This window comes from Oryx dammah, unplaced genomic scaffold, assembly GCF_014754425.2.
Source record: "Oryx dammah isolate SB20612 unplaced genomic scaffold, SCBI_Odam_1.1 HiC_scaffold_27, whole genome shotgun sequence".
NCBI classification, from domain to species: Eukaryota; Metazoa; Chordata; class Mammalia; order Artiodactyla; family Bovidae; genus Oryx; species Oryx dammah.
Window position 1 is genome coordinate 115,126,535 of NW_024070211.1, and position 25,524 is coordinate 115,152,058.

Below are 25,524 nucleotides of genomic sequence, written 5' to 3' on the forward strand. Positions count from 1 at the left end.
TGTGGTGAGTGGTGTGATTTTTAAAAGTAATTTCCACTACATTTCCATTTGTCCTGCAACTCAAATTAGCCATCTCAGGATTCATACATCAAAACATAAAACAAAGAGCCCCTTTGAAGTGAATCACCTCAGTGTGAACTGCCCCCGGTTACATGATAACCGATCATCGGTCTTCAAATTTATGGCACCTTAATAGGGTGAGCCCGGTGCCTTAAAAGCAGGGTGTATTACATTGAGTTATCTGGGCTAAATAAGAGTGATTTAGAAGGCGCGTCCAGGTCTTCCCATAGGGCAGAAGAGCTCAGGCTGAGAGATCAGGAGAACGTGGGCAGAAAGCTGCCCCAGCTCTATGGAGCCCCTTCTTAGCAAATCGAAAAAGTAGTCGTTTCCAATCCCAAAGCAGTAGAGCCAGCAGGGAAGGAAGAATCGTTGCCCGGTTCCAGTGAATTAATGGGGATGCCCAGCAAGATTGGTGTCTGCCAGAAAGAGATCTGTGGGTTTCCAAGGCCCTGATTCAGGTAAAGCAGAGAAGCCGGACCAGTTCGAACCTTAGAGGAAACAATAATAATTTAAAAAATGAAAGGAATAGAAGCAACCTGCACCCCAATGCCTACCCCTTCTCTTTCAAGTTGCACAGACTAATCCGACCCGTCCTTGATTTTACCACGATCGCAGCTCTAGTCACCACCGGGCGACTGCAGCCGCCTCCCTCTCCAGCCCCCTCATCCTTTGCGCGGCCACTGAGGGCGGCGGGCGAACGCGGGCGGGGCCGGCCTCCGAGCGTCCGGCGAGCCTCTGGCCTGGCCTCCAAGGCTGTGGGGCGGCAGGTCTCCGGTCCCTGGCCAGGCTGCGCGCATCGCCTCCCGCGTCCGGCCGCCGAGCAGAGCTGCTCCAGGAGGCCCGCAGAGGCCACTTTATATACTCCCCCTACTCTCCCGGAGCGGGGCCGGGAAAACTGCGGAGCAGGGAATTCTTTTGCTGCGCCTCCTCCTACGCAGAGCCTGTTTTCCACTTCTGAAAAGTGCCGGGCCTTGGGAAGTGTTTTTCTTTTCATTCTTTACTGAAGCGTTTACTGCAGCCGTGCTCGCAGTCATAAATTTTGCTACAAACCACAATGACAGGTGCATTGATATGCACCGTGAGAGCTCCAGCTGCTTAATAACTCCGTCCCCCAGCCGCTTTGAGCGCCTTTTATTTATTCGGTATCATATTTAGATATTGATCCCGGACAGAATTAAATGCAGTGAGCAAGTATCAGGGTTCGGCTGATTCGGAGGCGCAGAGGGTGCGGCGGGGTTCCGGCGGTGGTGGCTCCAAGGAGGCCGCCTCCCTTTCGGCTGAGGACCGTTTGGCCCTGCATTCCCGGCCGGCGGTTGGGCCTCCGAGCTGAGCTGGGCGACTTCCCGGGACCACGAGAAAAGAGCCAGCTAGATCCCATTTGGTGCGCCTGCCCTAGGAGGAGCCGAGGATGGCGCCGGCGGGGTTCTGGGGTGTCTGCCTTGGCCAGTGTTCCGGGGCAGGGGTGGGGGCAGGATTTGGGGGTAGAGGAGAGGAGGAGAGGAAAGGGCAGCTGAGGACTTCGAAGACCACCCCTCCCCCTACGCGGCTTAGTCTTCACCCCAAGGCATTTGGGTCCCGGGGCCCAAATGAGCAGAGGTACCAAAGGGCGAGAAAAGAAAGCCCTAAAGGGGGGGGGGCAGCTCGAAAAGATGAGCCACTGAACAGTTGACCATTGTCCAAGTGATTTATGACCCGTTCCTGCTTCTTAGGTTCAAGCAGAGTTCACAAGGAGTAGCGATTTCTGGAAAGAAAGAAGCTGAGGCTTCTTTTTAAACCAATTTTGTAACAATATTCTCAGGTTCTGTTTTAGGAAATGTGACTTCTTTGGAGCTTTACATTTTGGGGTGAGGGAAGAGGCCACAAAGTCCTTCTCAGTGAGGAGAGAGCTATTGCCCTTGCTTCTGGGGAAATGGACATTTGGGTGCGGGATTATCATGGAATGACCCTTGAAATTCCTTAAGACAATGAAAACAGAAGAGGGAGAACAGACTCTAAGCTTACTCATGGAGCTGCCCAGTATTAGCACTTTTGAGGTCTGTACACAGACCTTTGTCTGGGAATATGCCATAGGAACAAATATATATGTAAAGCCATCTGTTTCAAAGACTTGGTCAGTTACTAAAGAGGCTATTTTACTGTGACCAGTCTACCTATCAAGATAAACTTGGTCACCCTGGGAGGCAAGAGAGGGGATGTTTTGCTTCCACTGCTGTAGATGGAACGACAGAAGCAGCATCAAGTTCTGGTGGTCTGAGTGTCAAAAGTGACCATTTTGACATCCAAAGAGCCCAAGGTTTAAGACTGGAAGCAGGATCCTAGAAAAGTCCTGAGATCTAACCAAAGTCAGAGTAGTCTTTTGGCCTGGGGGCAAACACATATAAATATTAGTCACAGAATGAGGATGTAGCTTTCCATTTAATATTCAGTAGCTTTAATAGTCAGATAATGATACAGAAAATGAATGAAAGAAAGATTAAGACCAGCTTTATTTGGTAGATATCCTAACTGCACACGTTTAAGAACAATAATAGAAACTACTCCTAAAACATTACATCTGACTATTCTGTTATTAAGAAGCACTTCTCTTATCAAGATTAATGGCATGCTCACTTATATTTTAAAACAAAATGAGCAACTATTCTATCAAATAAAGCCTAATGTGAAGAATTTAAGAAATTGAGTTAGGTTGTTTGGTGAAAATGGAAGGGAATGAATGAATAGAGTTGTAGTACTAATGGTCAAATCCGTTAGGCCACATAAGTTGTCTAGATAATGTGGTCTGTCATGATGACTATGATGGAAACCAGGGAGTTTTGGGGAAGGAGAGTTGCCTGAAAGGTGAGATCAAGAATTCAGATCTAGGAGCTGACCAATGAGTTTTCTTTATCAGGCAGATGAAAGTGGTTGAATAGTGCTGGTTACACTTTAACTCATTAGGGGCTTTCAGAAGGAGAGGGGGGTAGGTAAGAAGGTAAACCCCCCATCAAGTGTCAAAAGACACAAAAAGGGTAGAATTTTTCTTAGTTGTTTTTTTTTATTATTATTATTCTAATTCTACATCCATTCATTACGCCATAAGAGGTCTCTCATTGGTTGTAGGTTGGAGGTGGAGTGGAATGGCTGATCGAGAGCAGAGGTCTATAGTAGTATCTATTCATACAATGGATGCAGGATTAAAATTATAAAGTTAGAACATAAAGCATTTTTTATTCACCCATGCTCCATGCATTTCAAATTCTAAGTCTCTTATTTCCAATGATATCTATTTAAAAGTAGTGGACTACAAAGTAAAGCATCTAGAAAAATGTAGAAGAGAAGAAACTTCTTTAGCCTCAGAATAACTCTGGGAGTCTTTAAGTCTTCTTCTTGGGTTTTATCTCCTAGTAGATTTCACAGTGCTGACCCATGTGCTAACTGGCTGACTCTGACCCATTCACCGGAGAGTGGACTATCTGGGTCTCCGTGAAAGATGCTGTGATTTTGAAACCAGGTGGGGGAGATACTTTTTTTTTTTTGAGAGTGCCAGCTGTTCTGAGTGTTAATAGGCTCTTCTTTTGCCCATCACATCCCTGGGATGACCTGTGATTAACTGATTGATCCATTCATTCATTCACTCATTCAACATGCATTTACTGCACTTAAACTGCATGTGGGGCATTGGGCTAGATGTTAGGAATATGTAGGTGAATAAGACACAGTCCCTATCTGCAGAAAGCTCAAAGTCTAGTGAGCGAATCAGTCATTAAAATGTATAGGCCATAAGTGCTTTTCTATGCAGTTTCAAAGGCTAAACTGACAATCTTGGAGAAAGAAAATTGTATCTGGGAAAAAAAATTAACCCCTTCCCTTGGATGAAGGGGAGACTTGTGGTTTATGAGAAATTCCTTCTGACATTTCCAAGGGTTCAAATAAGTTGAACTTCATAAAAATCCCAGATCCTCCTCCTATGAAGTGGGTGGGAAGCAGAGAGCCTGGGCTAGTCCTTCTGTATTGACTGGTCTTGCCAATGACAGTCCCTCTGGGACCTCTCACTTTTCTTCTTTGCAGGTTATCTGGAGCCTGGGGCTGCCCCAGCTCTCTCAGGATTTGGTAGACATTGGAGGTGGTGGTGAAGGAGACAGTGGTGGTCAATGTTATTTGAGCAGGGTCAGCAGGCCCCGGAGGTTCCTGAGTACATGATGCAGAAGGCAGCTTACTATGAGAACCCAGGACTCTTCGGAGGCTATGGCTACAGCAAAGCTGCTGACACTTATGGCTATAGTGCCCCCCATCAGCCTTATCCACCCCCTGCTGCTGCCAACTCCATGGACACTGATTACCCAGGGTCTGCCTGCTCCATCCAGAGCTCTGCGCCTCTCCGAGCCCCGGCCCATAAGGCAGCTGAACTCAATGGAAGCTGCATGAGGCCTGGCACTGGGAACAGCCAAGGTGGGGGTGGTGGCAGCCAGCCTCCAGGTCTGAACTCAGAGCAGCAGCCACCACAGCCCCCTCCACCGCCACCACCACCAGCCCTGCCCCCATCCTCTCCCACCAACCCTGGAGGTGGAGTACCTGCCAAGAAGGCCAAGGGTGGGCCCAGTGCTTCTGGCTCCTCAGCCACCATCAGCAAGCAGATCTTCCCCTGGATGAAAGAGTCCCGCCAGAACTCCAAGCAGAAGAACAGCTGTGCCACTGCAGGTAGCCCTCTGAGGGGCCTCATCTCTAGGCTTTCCCCAAGAAGCTAGCTCACCTAGGAATTAAGAGGCTCAGGGCTGGAAGTACAGCTTTGGAGGCCATACGTGTAAACTCGCAATGCAGAAATTGTCGAGGGTTTTTGGCCATACCGCATGGCTTTGAGGGATCTCAGTGCCCTGACTGAGGGCTGCAGGGATGGAACCCAGGCCATAGCAGTGAAAGTGCTGAATACTAAGCACTGGACCACCAGGGAACTCCCTGTTCTTTCTTTTTAGTGTCTCTGGTTGTGGTCACATCCTTACAGTGACAGGGTGCTGATGTGCACTCCAGGCTGCTGGCACCGCTGCTGGACATGTCTCATAGTTATTCATAGACAGCTCTTCCTTACACTGCCCCAAAATCTGGACTGCTGGTCATAACTCAACTCCTTCCAGCCAATAGATCTTCAAAACTTGAAGACAGGTACTATGATCTCCAAGCCCAGGGGGTGATATAGCCCATATCACATGAATCCCACTTCCCTAAATTAATAAGAACTAAAAGGCTATTGAACACTATGTTAAGAATCATGTTAAGTGCTTTACAAGTGCTGTCTAATTTTCCAAAGAACCCTTTGAGGTAGGTATATAATAAAACATCCATTTTAACAGATAAGGAAAATGTTAGAGATGATAAGTCACTTGCCCAAGATAACTAAACTACCAAATGGCACACCTGGGGAATTCCCTTGTGGTTCAGTGATTAAGGACTGTGCACTTTCACTGCCGAAGGGCGCAGGTTCAATCCCTGGTTACGGAACTAAGATCCTGCAAGCTGAAAGGCACGGCCAACCCTCTCCTGCCCCAACAAAACAAACAAAATAACATGTACAAAAACCAAAACCTCAAATAGCATATATCAGGCCACTCCCACTCAATTCTCCCCATCCCTAATGTGGAGGCACATATCCTAGGGGAAGAGGCTGTACTCTGAAACAGGAGCAGCCTTGGGTTTTTTCCCCTGGAAAGGGAGACTCTGGTGTTGAGAAAATTTTCCCTACGTCCATTTAGTCTGCGTGGAAGAAGGGCAGGACCAGCAGCTCTGAGACCTTCTGCCACTCTCTGCTCAGCTTGCTTGATTCCTGAACTTTTCTGGCCTTGTGTTCTCTGATGTACTTTTTATCTTCAGGTAGATGAACTTGCTCTCAGGTCCAGGGCTAGCTTGAGGTGTAGTTAGCTTGGGATGTAGTTAGCTTGTTATCAGATCTCTGGTTTGCCTGCTGCTCTTTGGGGCTGCTGCTTCTATGGGGGAAAGTGTCTTCAAGTCTTGTAAGCTCCTTCTCCTTCTGCCCCTCCTTCCCAGCTGCAGGCCTAGGCCCTCCCTCCCAGGAGAAATCCATTTGTCTTCCTAGGGGGGGAGTGGACAAGCTGCTGAGAGGTGGCAGGGGTGGTGGAAACCACTGCTGAAGCTGCTGCTCCCAGCATGTCAATACTCAAAATATGCCCAGCCTGGCCTTGGATGCCCTAAAACTCTGGGGCTATATTTTCATGGTATGTCACCTCCCTGCATTTGAGTACTGGGCCCATGGGTGCAGTTGAGCTGGAGTGAGCTGCCAAGATCGCCACCCTCATTCCATGCTTGGGGTGCTTTGCCCAGGAGCCAGCCTCTGAGCAACGCAGTTTGAGGCTGCCTCCAAGATTCCCTCCACCTACCTTCCCAGCAGCAGCGGCTGGAAGGAGTGTTCAAAGTGAAGTCTGGCCCTTCTTTGACAGGGCGGGAGGCCTTACCAGCTGCTACTAGTCTCTCATTAAACTCCTCCTCAGCCTTGGGAACGGGATGATGGACTAGGCTGAAGGGGAAGGGGTGGGCTGAGTGAGTTGGACTTCAGAAGGCAGATGGGAGTTTCAGGTGCCACTGATAGGTAGGCCTGGGGCCTTTGAGTTCTGGGAATCTCTTGGAATCTCACCGCTCTAACGCCCCTCCCTCGCTCCAGCCAGGATTAAAGTGGGGCAAGGGGAGGAAGAGGAAGGAGTCAGGGAAGCACCCCTCTACGGCCCAGGGTGTCTCCACATCTCCTGCTCAGCGACCTCTCTCTCTCCCTCCCGGCCCAGGAGAGAGCTGCGAGGACAAGAGCCCGCCGGGCCCAGCGTCCAAGAGGGTGCGCACGGCGTACACAAGTGCACAGCTGGTGGAGCTAGAAAAGGAATTCCACTTCAACCGCTACTTGTGCCGTCCACGCCGCGTGGAGATGGCCAACCTGCTGAACCTCACCGAGCGGCAGATCAAGATCTGGTTCCAGAACCGGCGCATGAAGTACAAGAAGGACCAGAAGGCCAAGGGCATCCTGCACTCGCCGGCGGGTCAGTCTCCGGAGCGCAGCCCGCCGCTCGGCGGCGCCGCGGGCCACGTGGCCTACTCAGGCCAGCTGCCACCTGTGCCCGGCTTGGCCTACGACGCGCCCTCGCCGCCCGCCTTCGCCAAATCTCAGCCCAACATGTACGGCTTGGCCGCCTACACGGCGCCGCTCAGCAGCTGCTTGCCTCAGCAGAAGCGCTACGCGGCGCCCGAGTTCGAGCCCCACCCCATGGCGAGCAACGGCGGCGGCTTCGCCAGCGCCAACCTGCAGGGCAGCCCGGTGTACGTGGGCGGCAACTTCGTCGACTCCATGGCGCCCGCGTCCGGCCCCGTCTTCAATCTGGGCCACCTCTCGCACCCCTCTTCGGCCAGCGTGGACTACAGTTGCGCCGCGCAGATTCCAGGCAACCACCACCACGGACCGTGTGACCCTCATCCCACCTACACAGATCTCTCGGCCCACCACTCGTCTCAGGGACGCCTGCCCGAGGCCCCCAAACTGACGCATCTGTAGCGGCCGCCACCGGCCCGAACTCGCGGCGCGATTACCTCTTTGGTTTTGGTGGCGGGGGTGGCGGGCGGGGCCCGCGGGGCAGCTCGGTGACCCCCCACTCCCTCGCTCTGGCCCGGTCCGCTGCCTCCCGGTCTCTGGGCCAACAGCGGCCGAGGAGCAGGCGCCTGGGCCTCCTTTCCAGGAGCACCCTGTTTTGGGTGACTCGTCGTAAATCAGCCGCAAGGATTCTCCGCTGTTAAACCCGGCAGTGCCACATACTGCGGACCGAGGGACTCTAATCTGGTAATGGTGTCCCGAAGGTAAGTCTGAGATCCATCGGCGGCGCGCCTCGCAGAGGGTCCGGGCCTAGCCCGCGTCTAGTTTAGTTGCGGAGACCTTAATTTATATGCTTCTTCCCGTCCCATAAGAATTGCATCGGACTCAACGATCTGTATTTATTATTTGAAGCGAGTCATTTCGTTTTCCTGATTATTTATCCTCGTCTTAATGTATTTATGTGTATATTCGTAGAGTTCTCCAGCCGAGTTTAGGAACGCGCTCCCGGGCCGCGGGGGGCCACATATCACCTCTTTAGTCCCCTTGCTCTAAACTAGTTGAGAGAGTAGTTTTGAACAGTTGTAACCGTGGCTGGTGTTTGTAGTTGTAAAGGATTAAGACCGCAAATTGTCCTTCACGGGTTGAGTCAGGCGGCCCCATGGCGTGGCACGACACCCGTTATTCTTTTCCCAACAGCCACAGCCCTCGCCACAGTTTATTGATTTCAAATTGTCTGGTACTATTTGAACAAATATTTAGAATAAAAAATTTCTCAGTCGGAAGTGTATCTGTGTTAATCACCCACACTTGCAAGTAGGTCACTCTGCCTTTATCTTGTGCACAATCCCAGAGGAACCCCGCCGCCCCCCCCCCCCCCACCCATAGGCTAACCCTGTGAAACATTGTTTCCACTTACTTGGAATCTAGTACACAAATTGGTTCTGGGGAATACTTGATTATTTTCTAGCTATTGACTTCAGAGGGTGCAATATCTGAAGATGCAAACCTAGAAATGTTCTGGGTGGGATGATCTGGGTAGGGTGTTTCTCTGCTGCCTGTTTTACTGTTTCTACCGCCCTCTTTCTAGATACAGATCCACCTTTTTAGGTTGCACTTACATTGGGGAGGCCAGAGCTCACTTTTCTGCATTAAGTAGTTAAAAAAACTTTGAAAGAAAACTGACAATCAAAGAAAAGATACAAGAGAAGTCATAAGAAGAATTGAACAATGAAAAAGCTGAGATGCAGAAAAAGAAACGATCATTTGAAGCCATGCACCTAAGCTTTTTCTGTCGGAAATGCCCTCACGATTTTTTCCTTATAGAAATCAGTGGTTCATTTCTAAAGAAAACAAACGTTCCCCACGATGTAAAGTAATAAAAGTTTCATTAATGGAACATAATAAGTATAAACACTTTGTTTACTCCTGTTTCTTTGTACAAAATGGGCAAAATGTCTTTGAGGATTTATAACCGTTTTGTAAATATTAGCGTGGTTTTAACTGGGGCGGACTGCTTAGACCGGCTTCTCTAGGAGGAGGCACTCGGAAAACGCCTTCAGATAAGGTTCGATTCTTTTGTATTTCAGCAAAGTCGGCCCACGCATCTCTATTTGATTTGACAAATAATGCAACTCCTACTACATCCCTGGTGACACGAGGTGAAATTTCTATTGTGTGTAAATCATTTAACTTCTAATCTTCTGGTGGAACAACAATCGTTTCTATTTGGATGTTTGTGTTTCGCTAAATAATTATGGCTCAAAATAATATTTAGTTTCCTTGTTCCTTTGTGCTGTTTTTAAAATGGCATGTTAGATTGGGGGCGGGAGGGAATTATCCTTTTTGCTAAATTTCACTTTATCTGAGCAGGTTTAAAGTATACATGTTGTAGAAGTGTATCAAAAGAATAAATGACTTCAACCGAAGGGATATTTTACCCACGTTCAAGGCTTAAAATTGTTTTTCTATGAAATTTGCATCCATAGGCAGAATTTCTAATTGTCTTGTAAGAAATTATTTTTTAAAGCTATTAGGGAAATCAAAGGAGAGCTTGCTGCCTTGCAGGGATTACAACAACCTTTCTTAACTGGCTAAATATTAAATAGATGAATTGTCAGGCTGTTTAGATTCAGCCCGGTTTTCCCCTCATCTCCTCTTCCTACCATAAATAATAATAAAAATACATAATGCATCACGGCTCCAGGCGTTTTCCAGCGCGGTGTGTTACCACAGGAGTATCTGCTGAGTCTGCGGGTGTCTGCAAGGCCCCAAGTGTCATCTGCGGCTTAGGGTTTCATGGATTAGACTTTAAACGGTGTCTGGCCCGGTTGACATCAGCCTCCTCTCCCACTCAGGCTCCAAAGAAGCGCGGGGTTGGGAGCTCCCTCTCCAAGCAGCTGCAGCCGCCCCAAAGCACACCCTCGCTAGCAGAGTGGGAGTCCTCTCCCACCTCTGGAGAAAGGTTCCCCGAGGCTTCCGGGAGCGACTCGAATAGATGCGTTCCTGCCCCTGGCGTGAGCGTCATGTGATGACCACACTCGGTCGCTCCAGGCTCGAGTGGGGGCGGCGGCCGGTCTCCGGAAGGCCCTTCCCGCGCGGCCGCCAGCCAGGGCGAGAGCGGAGCCCGCGCACAGCCATTTAGAACTGCATGAATTATAAACAAGCCGCCTTGTCCTTCGCCATAAATTCTGCTCTTTTTGAGCCTGCAATTAGTGTTAGGAAGCACCAGAGTCTAAACACAACCAAACACCCTCGGAAGGGCCCAACTGCCCGAGGTTGCAAAGCTTTATTTCCCACTGCCACCCCCGCCGCAGCCCGAGATTTGCGCACACAGTCTCCTCCCCCACCACCGCCGGCGGTACGCAGCCGGCTGGGTTCCCGCTCCGCGAGAGAAGGTCACAATAGCTGCTCTATCGGCGGAGGCGCCCGCCTCCCCCTTCTCGGGTCTCTGGAAGGCAGAGAAAGGACGGTGGGGGAGGGGAGCGCGGGCCGGCCATGGCGCCCCAGGCCCAGGCCGCTCCTTCTCCCGCGGAGGACCTGCAGCGGGAAGGGGCGCGTCTGCAGCGGAAGGACACCGCCACTCCAGTCCGAGGCTTCTTCCCGGGATCGGCGCGCGGGCTCCGTTGGGAGCTCACCACGGCCTCGAGGAGGCTGCTTGCTGGCCCCTCGCCGCCGAGCGCTGCTGGGTCGAGGGGGCCCGCAGCAGCGGGCCTTCCGGGAGCAGCGGCGCCATTGTGAGTGCGGCTTCCCACGGGCCCCGCGGCGGGGAGGCCGCACAAAGGCAGCAAGGCGTCCGACACTGCAGGCGGGGAGGGGCCGGCCTCGTTGCGGGCCTTGGGCTCGGGGAGGTTAACCCCTTTGCCCAAGAGCAGGAAATGGCTCTTTGGCTCTGGCCGTGGCCGGTTCTGCCTTTCCTCCACCCCTTACTTAGACCCATTGGAGGGAGGTCTTATCAGGGAGGTTGTGGGCGATTCTCCTAGGACCAGAAGAAAGGGGTCAGGGCCCCAAGCTTAGGCCTACGGATGGGGGTGGAAGTCATTTGGGAGCCCCCTGGTCTGTCTTGCCAATCAAACGTGAATTAAAGCAGGGTTGAGATGAAGTAGCTGGAATGACCAGCTGCAGAATGAGAACTGGGGGTGGGAAAAGATTTAGGGACAGGGAGAGCCTGCCCTGGCTACCAAGGAGAAACTCAAGACCCAGCCTGCAGTGGAGTGAGAAAACCCTACCGAGTTAGCCAAGGGGATAGGGAAGCTGCAGAGGAAAGGTGGCAAGAAAGGGCGGTAACACATTCTACCTCCTGGCTTTCAGACCTCAGCCTTATCTAAGGACCTCACAGAGAAAAATCCTTCTCAGATGGAATCATTTGTTAACTATCCATTTGTACCATTTCTTTGTAGAGGCTTCCAAATAAGAGAGGGAGAGAATACAGAGCAAGTGCTTGCCCCTTGGTGAAACTGTAAGGCCTAGTCCCTATCAGAGATGCATCAGCCAAATTGGTTCCCCAGGCCCCAGAGGCTGCTAACCTTGCTGAAAAGCATTTTTCAAATTTGTATCTGTAAGGAGTATTTTAAACCTGGTAATTAACCATAGTAGTTACTCATTCCTCTCCTTCCCCCATTCTGTACCAGCCAATTGACACTTGAGTGAAGTGATCTCAGCCAGCAGGCTTGAGCACCTAGGCTCCCCATCTGTTGAGGTTTTTCATTAGGGAGAGTGAAGTGTGGGTGTATGTTTGAATAACAAAGGAGAAACCCAACATTCTAAAAAAGTGTTTCTCTTCTTGACCTGGGGGAGCCAGAAGCCTGTTTACACCATGGATATTCAAGGGACATCCCAGGCCTGTTTAGACTTTATCCTAAGAATTAGTTGAAACTGCCTCCTGAAGTCAAGAATGGGTTAATCCCCGTTACAGAATCCAGGAAGGTCCTCTTCATCTGGCAACTCTTGGCATTACTCTGGTCCTTCTTTCAGAAACTGTAGGAAAAGAACAGGATGAACAGCAGTTCATATTAAGTAAATAAAAAGAGAGACAGAAGGCTCCAGTTCCCACAGGCCTATAGTCTGATTACTTCAAGGCACTGCAACTTTCTAGAGAGGGGATGTAGCTATGGCTTGGGTGAGCAGGCCTATTCCTTGACACTTCAGGCACAGGGAAGTGAGGCTGAGTCGCCAGCTGCACCCATAGCAACTCTGAGAACTGGCTCTCTCAGAGCTCTCTTGTAGAAGGGTCTGGATGGAGAGAAAAAACATAGGGTAGATGAATCCTGTGCACTTACTGCATTGGTGATGCTGGTGGTAGAGAAGATCATTACAGAGGATGAAATATTAGTTATCACTGCTCCCTTGTCTTCTACTCCAGCTACAAAGCCCTTTATTTTGGGTGCCCAGACTTAGCCAAATGGATTTATATGCCTAACCCAAAGCCCATGCCTAAACATTTCACTCAGGTCTCATACTCACCTTGGCAAGTTGGGAAAGTACAAAGACAATTCAAAGATCCATTTTCAAGCCAGGCCCAGCCTTCTGAAGCACAGTAAACAAAAGGTTTCCACACATGAAGAACCAAGGTTAATGGATGTCCAGTCATTTGCAGTAGCAGAAGCAGGTGATGGGTTCCCAGAAGATCAGCATGGTGGGAGATACTACAGAAGTCTTCTCCCAGATCTTGAGGTAAAATCTCTTCTTCCTGCTCATTGCTCAGTCGTGACTCTTTGCTACTCTATGGACTGTAGCCTCGTAGGCGCCTCTGTCCATGGGATTTCCCAGGCAAGAATATTGGAGTGGGTTGCCATTTCCTCCTCCAGGGGTAGGTCTCTTGAATGGTTCCTATATCTAGTTGGGGTCATTTTATATGGAAGAATAAAATCTGGAAAATCATGAGAATAGGATTTTAACATTAGTAAGAGCCCAAAGAGGAGATCTTAATTGAAATCAGGATGCATGGAGAACCCTGGTACAGAGGCAGTGTTTTAGGTGGGGAAGCTGGGCTAAAATCTGAGTGCCTGTTGGACCAAGGCCTTTTTGAAGGAGGCGATGAGAGTCCCTGACTTAGGAGACAGGCAGAAGGCCTTCTAATGGCTCTACTGGTAGGAAAGCTGCCCTAAAATACCACACCTCTCCCCATCTCCACAAGGGCCTGAGGGCCAAATGACCGGGGAAGTGGGTCGGTTGGGTTGAACTCCAGGCAGTGGCAGAGCCAGAACTGACCTCTTTCACCCGCTCTGCTAACCCCTTGGGGCAGCAACGATGCCATCTCCGTCGCCGGCAAAAACACACAAAGGAGGCCCCCACCCAGGCTCGAACCTGGGGGCACACTGGAGAGGGCCGGCGTGGACCCCGAGTCGGAGAGCCTCCCACCCCCACGGGGAACAATAGTTGCCGCCTCCCCGGGGCGGTGGGGCGGTCGCGCCGCACAAAGGCCGGCTCGGCCAGCGCCACGTGACGCGCGCTTGACCCGCTCTCCCGGCGGCGCGGCGGACGGGAGGGTGTTCCGACCCACCTGGAACACTTTCCGAAAGACAAACGGTGAGTTAATCACCCAACCGGCTGGCGACCGCGTCCCCCTGGCCCGCGGGGAGGCCAGGGGAGGGGCTGGAGTGAAGGCCTGCTCTGCGTGTGTGTCTAGGCTGGGGGCGGGAGAGGTTAGTTCTATTAAGAGTTCATCAATCACCGGTGTGCACTTTTCGCTCGACAGCGGTTCCTCCTACTTCGGAGCAAGTCCGGGCCAGCTGGGATCCGACCAGAAACCGCAAGCGGAGGAGACGCGGGTACGCCGGCTGAGCGGTAACGGAGGGCGCGACCTGCCGCCCCGCGCTCTGCCGCGCCAGGCCCGAGGGCAGCGCCGCCCGGTCTTCCCCTCGCCAGGGACGGCAGCCGCCCAGCAGCCCCGCCCGCAGGCCAGGCAGGGCGCCGGGTGCCCCGAGCGTCCCGGACCCCCCTCCACGCCCCCCCTCCGCGCACTTCGCGCTTGCCCCAGTGACTCCCTTCACCGCTGCTGTCCCCCCAGAAAGGGACAAACCCGTCTCTGAGGGCAGGACGAGAAAAAACCTCAATAGGTGGGAAGGTTCTTGGAAACACTTTTATTTAAGAGTTTTATAAAGGATGTCCCGAGGGATCAGAATTCAGGGGAGATGCTGACCGAGTTCTCTCATTGTCCTTCAGGACTATTTCCTATTTGTATGGGAGGAAGGAGGTTAAGAACCCGTGTTGAACTTGGAACTAAACTTGAATGCCATTTAAAATAACCATTAAAATACACTTAAAACACTAACCACAATGATATGCCTCTTCTCTCTTTTATGATATGAGGGAAGGCTTGGAGTAGTTTCACTTTAGCTCTTGGGGGTTCATTTTAGAAACACCGTAAAGGAGCAGACGACAGCTGGGGGCGAGGGGCAGGCCTCAGTCAGAGCTGTTCACAGCAGGAAGGCCTGGGTGAGTGGGTGGGGAAGCACTCTGATACCCCCTCTTGAGTGGCACCCGCTGTCCTCTTTGTCATAAATTCCAAGAGAGTTCTGGGCTACCCTCTCTTTTTAACTTTTGTTCTCAGTGATATGAGATGGGAAATTTCTCAAGTTAATGTGTTGTCTCAGCCCACAGTAAAGAGCCCCTGGAGGACAGAAAGTCCCAGCTCTCTCCCTCTGCCCTCAGTCCTCTTCTCTCTCACTATCCTCTTGGGTGGAAATAGCTTGTCCTGGAGAAATGTTCTACTATCATTTTCCTCAGATGGATATAAGCTGAAGCCTTAAGGCCTCTACAGTGTCCTGAACTCCTCCAGCAGTTAAAATACTGAACCTCTTGTTCTTGGTTCAGAGTCTTCTCTCTTCAGCAGTGCCTACTGAACAGTTCCTACGTGTACTGTGCTGGGCTCTGGGATATAAAAATTGAGTCACTAATGGCATATGCTTTTCAGTCTACTGGGGTAGGAAAAGAATTAATCCTAAGATTAGTATGACAGACACTATAACAGAGGTGTGGCCAAAATGTTCCTGGAATAAAGGAGTCATTAACAGTATCGTAGTGTCAAAAAAGGCTTCTCAGAAGAGGTGAATTTGGGTTCCTGAAGTATAGGAGTTTTTTAGGCCCAAGAAGGAGTGATCTACCAGGTGGAGAGAGCAGCACATACTAAAGCAGGGAGGGAAGAAAGAGCAAGGTATGGACCTAGACCAAGGGGAGGAGCTCGGAGTGAGGCATCTGGCTGGACAGAGAGGCTGTGTAAGGGCCACGGAAGCGCACCTGGACTTAACATGTAGGCAAGGGAGAGCCACTAAAGGTCTTCAGCTGGGACATGTGGTCATTTGTTATCTATATTTGGAAAGCTGACTCTAGGGGGTACTGTGTCTGGTGGGAGAAAGGAGAGATAGGAAGCGGGAAGAACAAAGAAGGAGGCTGCTGCCACAATCCAGCCTAGAGAGGGAGAAACTTAATAAGGATGAAGAGGAGAGGCATTTAGGAGGAAGAATTCAGAGGACTTGGTGGTCAATTGGATTAGTGAAAGAGGAGTTGTGGATGCTAATCCCTAGGTTTTGATTTTGACAGCCTAAGCAGGTAGTCAGTTATCCACCAAAATGAACAGTGGAGTGGAAGAGAAGACTGCAGGGGAAATGAATGAGTTCAGGTTTAGGTTTCTGTTCACTGGTTTCTGCTTTGCTAACTGATGCACTGTGTGACCCTAAGATATTCACCTAATCTTTCCGGCCTTCACTTTCATCGTCAACGGAACAGTCAATAAAGATGTCTACAGGTTTATCATTAGTAAAGCAGTGCATGTGTGCACTCCCAAGCTTAGGAATTATCTTTATCAGGTCTACAAAAAGCTAAAATGTAGGGAAAACATCCTCTTACCCACCCCCATGCTGATCAATACTTAGATCCTGGGTGGCCAGTGAGAAATAAGTCTCAGGGGAATTAAAAACAACACCCTACTGCTTCCAAGATACTGAATTCAAGCTAATGCTTAGGACTGGGTCAGATCAGATTGCTAATCAGAGTCCCTCAGCTTCCAGAGGGTACTCTCCAGGGGAATGCAGAAATGTGGTCTTGGTATCAGACCACTAAAGAGGGGGCCTCTAAGAGATGTCTGAAAGCTTCTGTGTTTTTTTATACCATGTGTCTTTCAGGGAATGCTTGTAGCCACCCATTCTCTTTAAATCTTAGGCTTCCTTGTGTTGTATAGGGAAGTGCTGAACATCTGACCCTAGCCATTTACATTGAACGTGACTGCAGTAAGTTTCTTTTTTCTGTGTCAGTTATTAGCATTTGTAAAATAGAATTATAATAGGATCAGGTAAGATAAAGAAGAATGACATTTTTGGAGGTGCTATAAGGGTATTATCTTTCACTTATCAGATTGGCAAAAATTAAAAAAAAACTTTAATATCCCACTGACTTATCAAAGGTACGAGGAAACAGGAATTCTCATATGTTACTGTAGAAGTATAAATTGATTCACTTCTAAAGAGAGTGATTTAGCAATATATAGAAACATTGCCAGTACACATATATTAGATTAAGTAATTTCATGTCTAGGAATTTTTTCTAATAGGCAAAACGTTGAAAATGTGTCTTAATACCAAAATGAAAATAAATGCCCACTAATAAGGGACTAGCTAAATAAATTGTAGTAGGTGTATACAGTAGAACAGCGTAAAGGTGTAAGAAAGTAGAAAGAAAGGATCTTCAAGATATAATGGGAGGGGAGCATGGTGCAGAAGAGTCTTGTAATATGTTATCATTTATGTAAAAATGTGGGGAGATATATCTCTAACTAGATATTTATCTATCTATAATTGTGAAGTAGAAAGTATTTCTGGAAAGATATACTCATAAAACTGGTGAAGAAACTCAAAATTGGTGTTCATGTGAAGGAGAACTAGGTGCCTGCGCACAGAGGTGGGAGAAAGAAAGGGTACCCTTTTGTACCCTTTGAATCTTGAATCATATAAATTTAAACTTAATAGCTATAATAAAGATAAAGGAGCAAAAAAAATCAGCTTTTTTTTTTTTTTTTGGCCATACCACCTGGCATGTGGGACCTTCCCCTGCCACCCCTCTGCTCCCCCTAGCCAGGGATCAAAGCCAAGACCCCTGCAGTGGAAGCATGGGGTCTTCACCACTGGGCTGCCCAGAAGGTCCCAAAGATCAGTATAACTGACATGGGTGTACTTTTGCATGTTCACACATATCTTTATTTGTACTTGCCTATCCAACTACATTAATCTAAGGATACCTCTTGTTTTATCTTCAGGACCCTGATGCCTATCAGTTGAACAGGAAATGAGGGGATCCTTTACCTTCATGGAGGGTATAGGGATCTAGGCTCAGTTCTGTCCTTTCTAGCTGGAGCAGCTCAAGGTGGGGCCTCAGAAGTCTAGGGCACAGGTTTAGCAAACAAATGGCAAAGGGAGGGCAGGCCTCCCAGTCAGCCCACTGGCTGTGTGGTCTCCTTGAGCACCACTCAGCTGCTCAGCATAGAGGTCGCCATTGCCACTGTGTAGCGGAGGGGCTGCCTGACTCTCTGCTCCTGGCAGACTGAAGATGCAGGAGACCCCAGTGGCCTCATCTTTTGCAGGATGGCTTTGCCTTTTAACTTCTGAGTAAATAAAGTAGCTTCGCCACTAAAATGAGGGGTTTGATGTCACTTCTCTCTCTAAGGGGTCTTCTAGCATTGACATCCTGTGCGGCAAAAGGTCAATCTTTAGCCACAGTAAGAGTTACACCTTAGGCCAAGGGACGGTGGCCTGCTTTGGATCCTGAGAGCTTAAATGCTCATTCCAGACCATTTGGGAGAGATGGAAGGAAATGAGAGCTGGCTTCTCTCTTAAGACCCCCATTCCTACTCCTTCCTTCTTCCCATTGCCTCAGAACCACTCAGCTTCCTCTGAAGGGATTGCCAGTGTAAATCCCTTTCTTTCACTTCCTACTCCACTACATTCTCAAAGTCAGGTTAGGGAAGTGGCAACAAGTGAGCTAGATCTCTTCAAAGCACTATTTTGTCAGCAAAACTTGGGACGCTCCTACTGACTACCTTTTAAGGACATTTTCTGGAACTTTAGTCTAGCGAGACTTAAGTTTGATCTTGACGTTGATCTCTCCTCCTCTACCTTCCAATGGGCTTCTGGATAATTTTCAGGTATAATCCCGCTCTATTTAGCCATGAGCTCTCATCGTGCTGGTCAAGACTTACCCCATCTCCCCACACTACCCCCTACCCCAGCTCCTAAAGCAGACATTTTCAAAGTGTGGCTCTGAAGAATACTGCTTTAGAATCATTCGACAGATTTATTAAAAAGAAAGACTCCTGAGTCAGACCTACTGGATTAGAAGCTCAGTGGGGGTGGGGGAAGGCTAAGGAAACGGCACATTTAAACCAGCTTCTCTGGTGATTCCTACCCACCTGAAGTGGTGCTAGGAGCCAGTAATCTAAGGATATCCTTTAGCCAACATTGGTCATGGTGAAGACACACCATTCTGTCCATTTTCATTTCTGCCCAACAAACGTTTCTTGAATGCCTCCCATATGCCAGGGACAGCCTTGACTTACAAGCCTTTTACAAAGCTCTAGGAAAAGTCACAGCACACTAGACTCTTTTCCTCAGGAAGGGTCATGGTATCAGACTTCTGACAAGCTTTGAATTCTTGTCTTTAGGATCCTGTTTATCTCTACCCCTATCTTGGGATAGCAAGGTGCTGCAGAGAACTACAAATCTTGCTTAAGAGAAAAGACAACCCCACTTTTTATCCCAACAAGCAAGAGCCTTTCTGTCCTTTGGGACTGTGGAGCCAAGAGTTTGCCTGTGCTCAAGCATCGCTGAGCTTCCCAGGTGGCACTAGTGGTAAAGAACCCACCTGCCAATGCAGGAGAAGTGGGTTTGATCCCTGGGTTGGGAAGATCCTTTGGAGGAGGGCATGGTAACCCACTCCAGTACTCTTGCCTGGAGAATCCCATGCTCAGAGGAGCCTGGGGGCTATGGTCCATAGGGTTGCAAAGAGTTGCACAGGATTGAAAGGATTTAGCAAGCACATAAGCATCTTAAAGGGATAACACAATGGGATTTGTGGAGAAGGATTGTAAGAGGCTTTTCAGGAACAACTGTAAACACACAGAAGACTAGACTGCTGAGCCTCCACTGCTCTGTCTGCGGAAAAGAAGCTGCTTGTTTGAATGGTAGAGAGAAAGGTAGTCCTGGGGGGTGGTTGGGGGTGACTGCTGTGGTAAGTAGGATGGGAGAGATTTCAAAGCATTCCTACATCAAACACAACCTGGCAGTCAGGCCCCTAGGCTGCCACCTCCTGCTGAGAACTCACAGCACCAGGAACCAGCAGGGCAAGTGACCCTTGGGAACAAGCAATAAAATCCTTAAGATGTTTCTTCTATATCCTGTGAACTTCTAGGAGACAAACTTTAAAGGTACTCAAAATATCCTGTATTCATATCTTTATATACACCAATTGCCCTAATAATACCTTCCAACATCTCCTTAGAAAATTATAGATTCATATTTTCCTAGAGTAGATTTATAGCATAGCTAACACGTGTCAAAAATGAATCCCTATTCCTTTGGTTTAAAAATATCTTTTTTCTTAGCCTAACCCTCCCCTAACAAAAAGTTTTTACACAGTAGGTCTTTGGCAAATGTTTATTGAATCTGAGTCTGAGATAACCAAACTCTTGACTTTCATCCTGAGCAAGTCAGAACAGCCCAGGAGTGGAGATGGAAACTCTGAGCCCCAAGGTGTAGTATATGCCAAAGGCTGGGAGAGTAAAGGGGATAGAGAGAAGGATGAACAGAATACAGCTCTGTGCATGCAGTTATCAGGGACCTGTTACTGGGTCTGAACAAATACTGAAAACCCCACCTACTTACTCTCATCCACAGTTGTTAAAATAACAAACTTTTTAAAATCTAATTTTTAGATTATTAATTTTAGATGTCGTTTTCAGGACGTCTTCTTCCCTCAGCAAAGCTCAGTCTCCCAAATTTCGCTTCAGGGAAATAGTGTGTGCAGCGCATGGGTGCAACAAAGTCAGTGCTTAACTGCGACATGCAGGACCCAATCTTTGTTCCAAATGCTTAGCAGCAAAAACGCGGTCTTTGTTGAAATGACCGTTGCCAAGGCATCTAGGCTGGCTGTTTTTCCTGAAACCTTAGAGAAAAGGCACTTAATTTGATAGGTTTGGGCCACATTTGCCAGACCATGGTTTTCTGTCCTCCACCTGGGTTGTAGAGGGCTGGAGGTCTTCCTCCAGAGAAGCTGACAAGGCCGCCCTTCCTTCTTGACCCTCTTGGGCCTCTGGATCTAGGAGCTGTGATCAGATGAGTACCATCTGAGACTGAGTCTTCTAGTTTTGAGACAGGAGTGTGAGAGCTGAGACATTATGCTGGTAAAAACTGGTAAAAACTGAAGTCTAGCCAGTGAGGGGTTAAGGGACATTGTGACCTATTGATACTTTTGCATTAAGGGTACAGACGAAGGACAGTGAAGAAATGCCTATGTATTTGAATCCTGAGTTAGCTCCAAAGAGGTCTATTATTTCCCAGCCAAGGTGCTAGAGAAGAGCCTTAATTTTTTCTTTTAAAAAACTATTTAGAAAATAAAAACTATTTAGGACCTTTGCTGTGTGACTGGCTACAGGAGATAATTGAAGTAGCAATATCAAGCTTGAAGGGCTATTTTCCAGCCCAGAATTTTATTTCCCAGCGAAATCCAAGAACTTCAGCAGTGCAGGAATCCTAGACCTCTTCAGCTTTGTGCTCATTCCTTGGTGTCCACCCTCTACCTATCCCCTCCCCTCCTGGCTTAGCCTTCCCCCATCCTGGCTCAACTTCAGCCTCAGCACTGTGGTTAACACTTTCGGTGCCTCTCTGTTTATTCACAAGTTCACATACCTGTAGGGAACTGGCTCCCTGGACTGTAACCACTCCTATTTTCCAGACTTCCTCAGAGTGGAATTTTAGGCAAGGGCTCAATAGCTCTTTCATGACAAGTGGATCAGTAAAACAATAATAAAACCTCGGTCACCATAACTCAGAGGCTATAACAGATCAAGTTCTTAAAAGCACTTGAAAAAGCCAAGAGTAGGCTCTTTATTCACACAGAGTTTTAGGAAACCACCCTCTTTCATTACTGCTGTGTGTAAATAACATCTATTTATTTATTTAACTTGTTACTTTTCCTAGAGCCCTAAAGAAGGAAACATTAAAAAAAAAAATCTTCAAGGAAGTTGGAAAGTTTGTCAGTGTAAAGCTTTGTAACTCTTCTACCCACCATTTCCTGTGCCAATTGCACTTTTATTTCCCGTCTCTCTACACTCAGTAAACAAAACCATATTATCAAGGGAAAGACGTGAGCCCATTAACATTGTGAGCCCTCAGATTTCACTCGCAAGAGACGACGCAGCACTTATCTGATGGAACAGAAGCTTTAATTGCTTAGAGGCACAAGCCCGTCCAAACCTCTGAGATCTGACGGGTCCCTGAGAAGCCTTTGCGCCCTGGAGCCAAAGTACCTCTAAAAAAGCGGGCGCAGCACGGGTGCGAGAGCCAATCTCCCAGAGCGACTCATCCCAACGGCAGATTCTTTTACAGACTAGTCCACGAGAATAATCTGCTAAACGTCCCACAGGCAGAAACTTTATCTTCTGTCCAAATCAAAATCCGCACTCAACCCTCGCTTCTCACGCACCACAAATGGGAGCAGTGGAAGAAGCTGCGAAGTAACGTGAAAGTCTAGCCTAGAAGTGAAGATTTTGTGCCGTCCCAACCACACAGCACCTACAGCATAAAATTTACGTCTCCAAAGTCGGGGCTGAGGGGAAAGGAAAATTAAACGTCTACTCCAGGTTTGTGTGCTTAGTCGCTCAGTCGTGTCCGACGCTTTTCGACCCCATGGACTGTAACTCGGCATGTTCCTCTGCCCATAGGGTTCTCCAAGCAAGAATACTGGAGTGGGTTGCCATGCCCTCCGCCAGGGGATCTGCCCAACCCAGGGATCGAACCCAGGTCTCACGCGTTGGAGGCGGATTCTTTACCGTCTGAGCACCAGAGATATCACCAGTGCCAAGAATACTGAAAGCACATAGGGTTCAGAGAAAAAAGGGAAGAGAAATCACTTTACCTTCCCTGGAGGAGGCTAGGAAGGGGTTCCGTAGGGCCTTTTAACCCTTCCCGCACCGCGGCGCCCACCATCCGCACTCGAGGGGCTAGCCACCCATGGTGTAGAACAGGCTCTCCCCCTCTCCAGTCTCTCCTCTTCCCCCAAGCGGCTCTCCCTGCTTTTCTGCCCCTAACTTGTCCAATACCTGTCCGGGAAGCGGGCGTTTAGCGCTCAGGCCCCGCCCTTAGCCAAGCATTCCCGGGGCCAGAGGCTGTCCCCTGGGCCGGGTTGGGGCGCGGGGCGGCGGCCTCCCGCCTGTTTGGCAAAGTTGGCGGCCGGGCAGGCGCGTGGAGCCGCGCGCCAGTCGGGACTCGGGCCGTGCGGGGACGGCGCCCATTGGCCGGCCGGCGCCACGTGGCCACCCCGCCTCTATATTAGGCCACTATTTACCCCCGGCTGGCTCGCCATGGCTCGGCGAGGGCAGGTCGACTAGACAGGGGAGGCACAGGGGAGGCGGAACGGCGCAGAGCGCGGCGGTCCTGCGGACCCCACACCCAGGCCCAGCCGGCGCGCTCCGGTGGGTGGGCCAGAACCATGAGCTCCTACCTCGACTACGTGTCGTGCGGCCGGGACGGCGGCGACTTGCTGAGCTTCGCGCCCAAGTTCTGTCGTGCCGACGCCCGGCCCGTGGTCCTGCAGCCCGCCTTCCCCCTGGGCAGCGGCGACGGCGCGTTTGTTAGCTGCCTGCCCCTGGCCGCGGCGCGAGCGGTGCCCTCGCCCCCGGCCGCCCCGGCGCAGCCTCCCGGGCCTGCCGCGCCCGCGTACGCGCCGTGCCCCCTAGAGGGGGCCTACGAGCCAGGCGCCGCACCTGTCCAGGCCGGGGGCGAGGACTACTGCCTCCCGGGCTCTGCGCCCGCATACGATTTACCGTGCGCGCTCGGGCGGCCGGCAGACGACGGCGGGGCGCACGTCCATTACGCCACCTCGGCTGTCTTCTCTGGAGGCGGCTCCTTCCTCCTCAGTGGCCAAGTGGATTACGCGGCCTTCGGCGAGCCGGGCCCCTTCTCGGCGTGTCTCAAAGAGCAGACCGACGGCCACTCTGGGGCCTTCCAGACCGCGTCCCCCGCTCCCGGCGTCTACCCCAAGTGTGCGTCCCCAGCCTCCGGCCTCCCTGCCGCCTTCAGCACGTTCGAGTGGATGAAAGTGAAGAGGAACGCGCCGAAGAAAAGTAAGTACTTGAGCCTTGGACGGACGGACGCGACTGGGGTTGGGGATCGAGCCTGCCCAGCGGAACTGAGCCGAGGGCGCGCTGCAGCGGTCCCTTGGACGGCGGTTTGGGTCTTATGGGGAACACGCGGCCCCAGGCATTATTAAACCAGGCGGAATTGCATTGAGCGTGCCCCGAATGCCAGGGGTTGAGAAAATTGAGGGAAGGAGCGCTCCGTGAAGCTTTTCTCTTGGCACAGCCGTGTTCGGAGACCCAGAAGGGCCGCTCAGTAACTCTGATTCTAGTGTGGCCCCAAAGCTCTCCCAAAGTCGCGTCTCCGTGTCATCGCGCCACGCTGACGACGCCCTGTCTTTACGTTGCAGGCAAATTCGCGGAGTATGGAGCCGCCACCCCCTCCAGCGCGATCCGCACGAATTTCAGCACCAAGCAACTGACAGAACTGGAGAAGGAGTTTCATTTCAATAAGTACTTAACTCGGGCCCGACGCATCGAGATAGCCAACTCATTGCAACTGAATGACACCCAAGTCAAAATCTGGTTCCAGAACCGCAGGATGAAACAGAAGAAAAGGGAACGGGAAGGGCTTCTGCCCTCGGTCACCCCCTCGGCTTCCTTCCAGCTTCCCCTCTCAGGACCGAGCCCTGCCAAGTCTGGCAAGAACCCGGAGAGCCCCTCTCAGGCCCAGGAGCCATCCTGAGGTTTAGTCACGTCGCTGGCGAACTGTGGGCTGCAGAACTCTTGGGCCACCCCACCCCTCTCTGGACTTATTAGCTCAGTTTGGAATGGAGGTGGGCATGGTGGAAATAAGAGCGGTTTCACTTGGGAGAGGAAGTACCTTGGTGGCTTCTGATTTCCAGGCTGTGGGTGTACAGATGTTAATTTGAAGTCTCTAAAGCCACTCATCTGTGTATTGTGTCTTATCAGGGAAAAGGTGCCCGGCTGCCAGCCCAGCCCTACTGCTATGTTGCCTAGCTTATTCATATGCAGTTTCCCCTGCAGAGTGGCAGAGCATTCCTTGCTAACTGCCAACCCCCTGATGTGCTCAGAAGAGCATCTACCGAAAGTTTTATCTGGTTTTAATTTAAAAGACAAGGCTACATGTATTCAGCTTCTGATGACCAAAGCTAGTTATACTTAAGGCCTCCTTGGTGTATAAGCTGCTTCAACCGTGATCCTCACATTTGCACTACAGGTTTCCCCCCCACCCCACCCTTTAAAAAGCAGTTTCTACCTCTCCAGGTGCCTAAGTGAAGATACAATCTCTGTTTAGTTAGTAGCTGAACAAATGCACAGGGTGGGTAAAGACCCTGAACTATATCTTGACACCAGTTACTCAAACTTGAATGTAAATATATACAGTATGTATATTTTTTAAAAAGTTTGCTTGTGGTAAACTTACATATGGCATTTAATGTCAGCATGTAAATGGTTTGAACTTTTTTGGTAATAAAAATGACAGAATGTACCACTTTCTGCTTTTCCTTATACTCCTTTATTTTGATGATCTTTCTTTAAAGCTGATTCAGTTTCTTCTATTTGGAATTCTGTTATGGAAATTTGTTAGGCTGGTAACTTTAAAAAACAACACTTCTTAAAGGCTGTTTATGCAAACTAGTTAGGGACAATTATCTGAGTAGTTTAAGGGAGGAAAAAACCTAACTCAATATATCAAGTAACTATAGAAGTATTTCCTTAAGTGCCCAAGTTTTATGGTGAATATGTGGACTGCACATTAAGTTTAGATGTCCACTGTGGGGATGATGTATAGCTAAGGAGACACTGAAGAGACATTGCCTTTTCCTTTTGTCTTCTGCTTTCACAAAAGGAAGAAGAAAGACAACTTGAAGACTTTGTTAGTTGGTCAGTGTTCTCTGAGAAAGGCAGCTGCACATCAAAAAGTCTCAGTGGCTGAATTCCCATTTTCAAAGTCAAGAATTACAGAGGAGGCTGGGAGAGGCCAGTACAATAGTCAAGCTTTCCACTTCCTGTAACCCAGACTTTGTGTTTAAACTTATAAGAACATAGAGATACCTTTATGTGTGTGTTTTTTTAATGATATATTTTCAAATGAATTTTTTTGAAG

The 25,524-nt window shown here is 49.6% G+C and overlaps 2 protein-coding genes and 1 long non-coding RNA gene across 6 annotated transcripts in view; 2 read left to right on the forward strand and 1 right to left on the reverse strand.

Moving 5' to 3' along the window:
* The window catches only part of HOXD3 (homeobox D3), a 20,955-nt gene extending 11,146 nt beyond the window's left edge, over positions 1–9,809 (forward strand). The window contains exons 2-5 of one of the 3 annotated variants that reach the window (XR_005718949.1): positions 3,448–3,550; positions 4,108–4,737; positions 6,825–7,881; positions 8,706–9,809. Coding sequence is in view for 2 of the 3 variants with exons in the window: in XM_040228211.1 (XP_040084145.1) it covers positions 4,191–4,737; positions 6,825–7,582 (1,305 nt within the window). In the remaining variant the exon portion in view is untranslated. Of the gene's footprint in view, positions 1–3,444; positions 3,551–4,107; positions 4,738–6,824 lie in introns of all 3 variants that reach the window. The other 2 variants (XM_040228211.1, XM_040228212.1) reach the window with 2 other exon arrangements.
* A 2,066-nt stretch (positions 9,810–11,875) lies between these two features.
* On the reverse strand, positions 11,876–22,353 carry LOC120854310. Of its 2 annotated transcripts, none has more exons than XR_005718955.1 (3): positions 22,235–22,353; positions 12,578–12,983; positions 11,876–12,091 (listed from the first exon to the last, which is right to left on the reverse strand). It is a non-coding gene; the product is annotated as an uncharacterized LOC120854310 (long non-coding RNA). The 2 variants fall into 2 exon arrangements; XR_005718954.1 differs by lacking the exon at positions 22,235–22,353 and adding an exon at positions 13,325–13,636.
* Positions 22,354–22,807: 454 nt separating this feature from the next.
* Positions 22,808–24,928, forward strand: HOXD1 (homeobox D1). Its single transcript, XM_040228220.1, has 2 exons — positions 22,808–23,441; positions 23,804–24,928. The coding sequence occupies exons 1-2, from the start codon at positions 22,808–22,810 to the stop codon at positions 24,136–24,138; spliced, it is 969 nt and encodes a 322-aa protein (XP_040084154.1). The 3' UTR covers positions 24,139–24,928.
* The last annotated feature ends 596 nt before the right edge of the window (positions 24,929–25,524 follow it).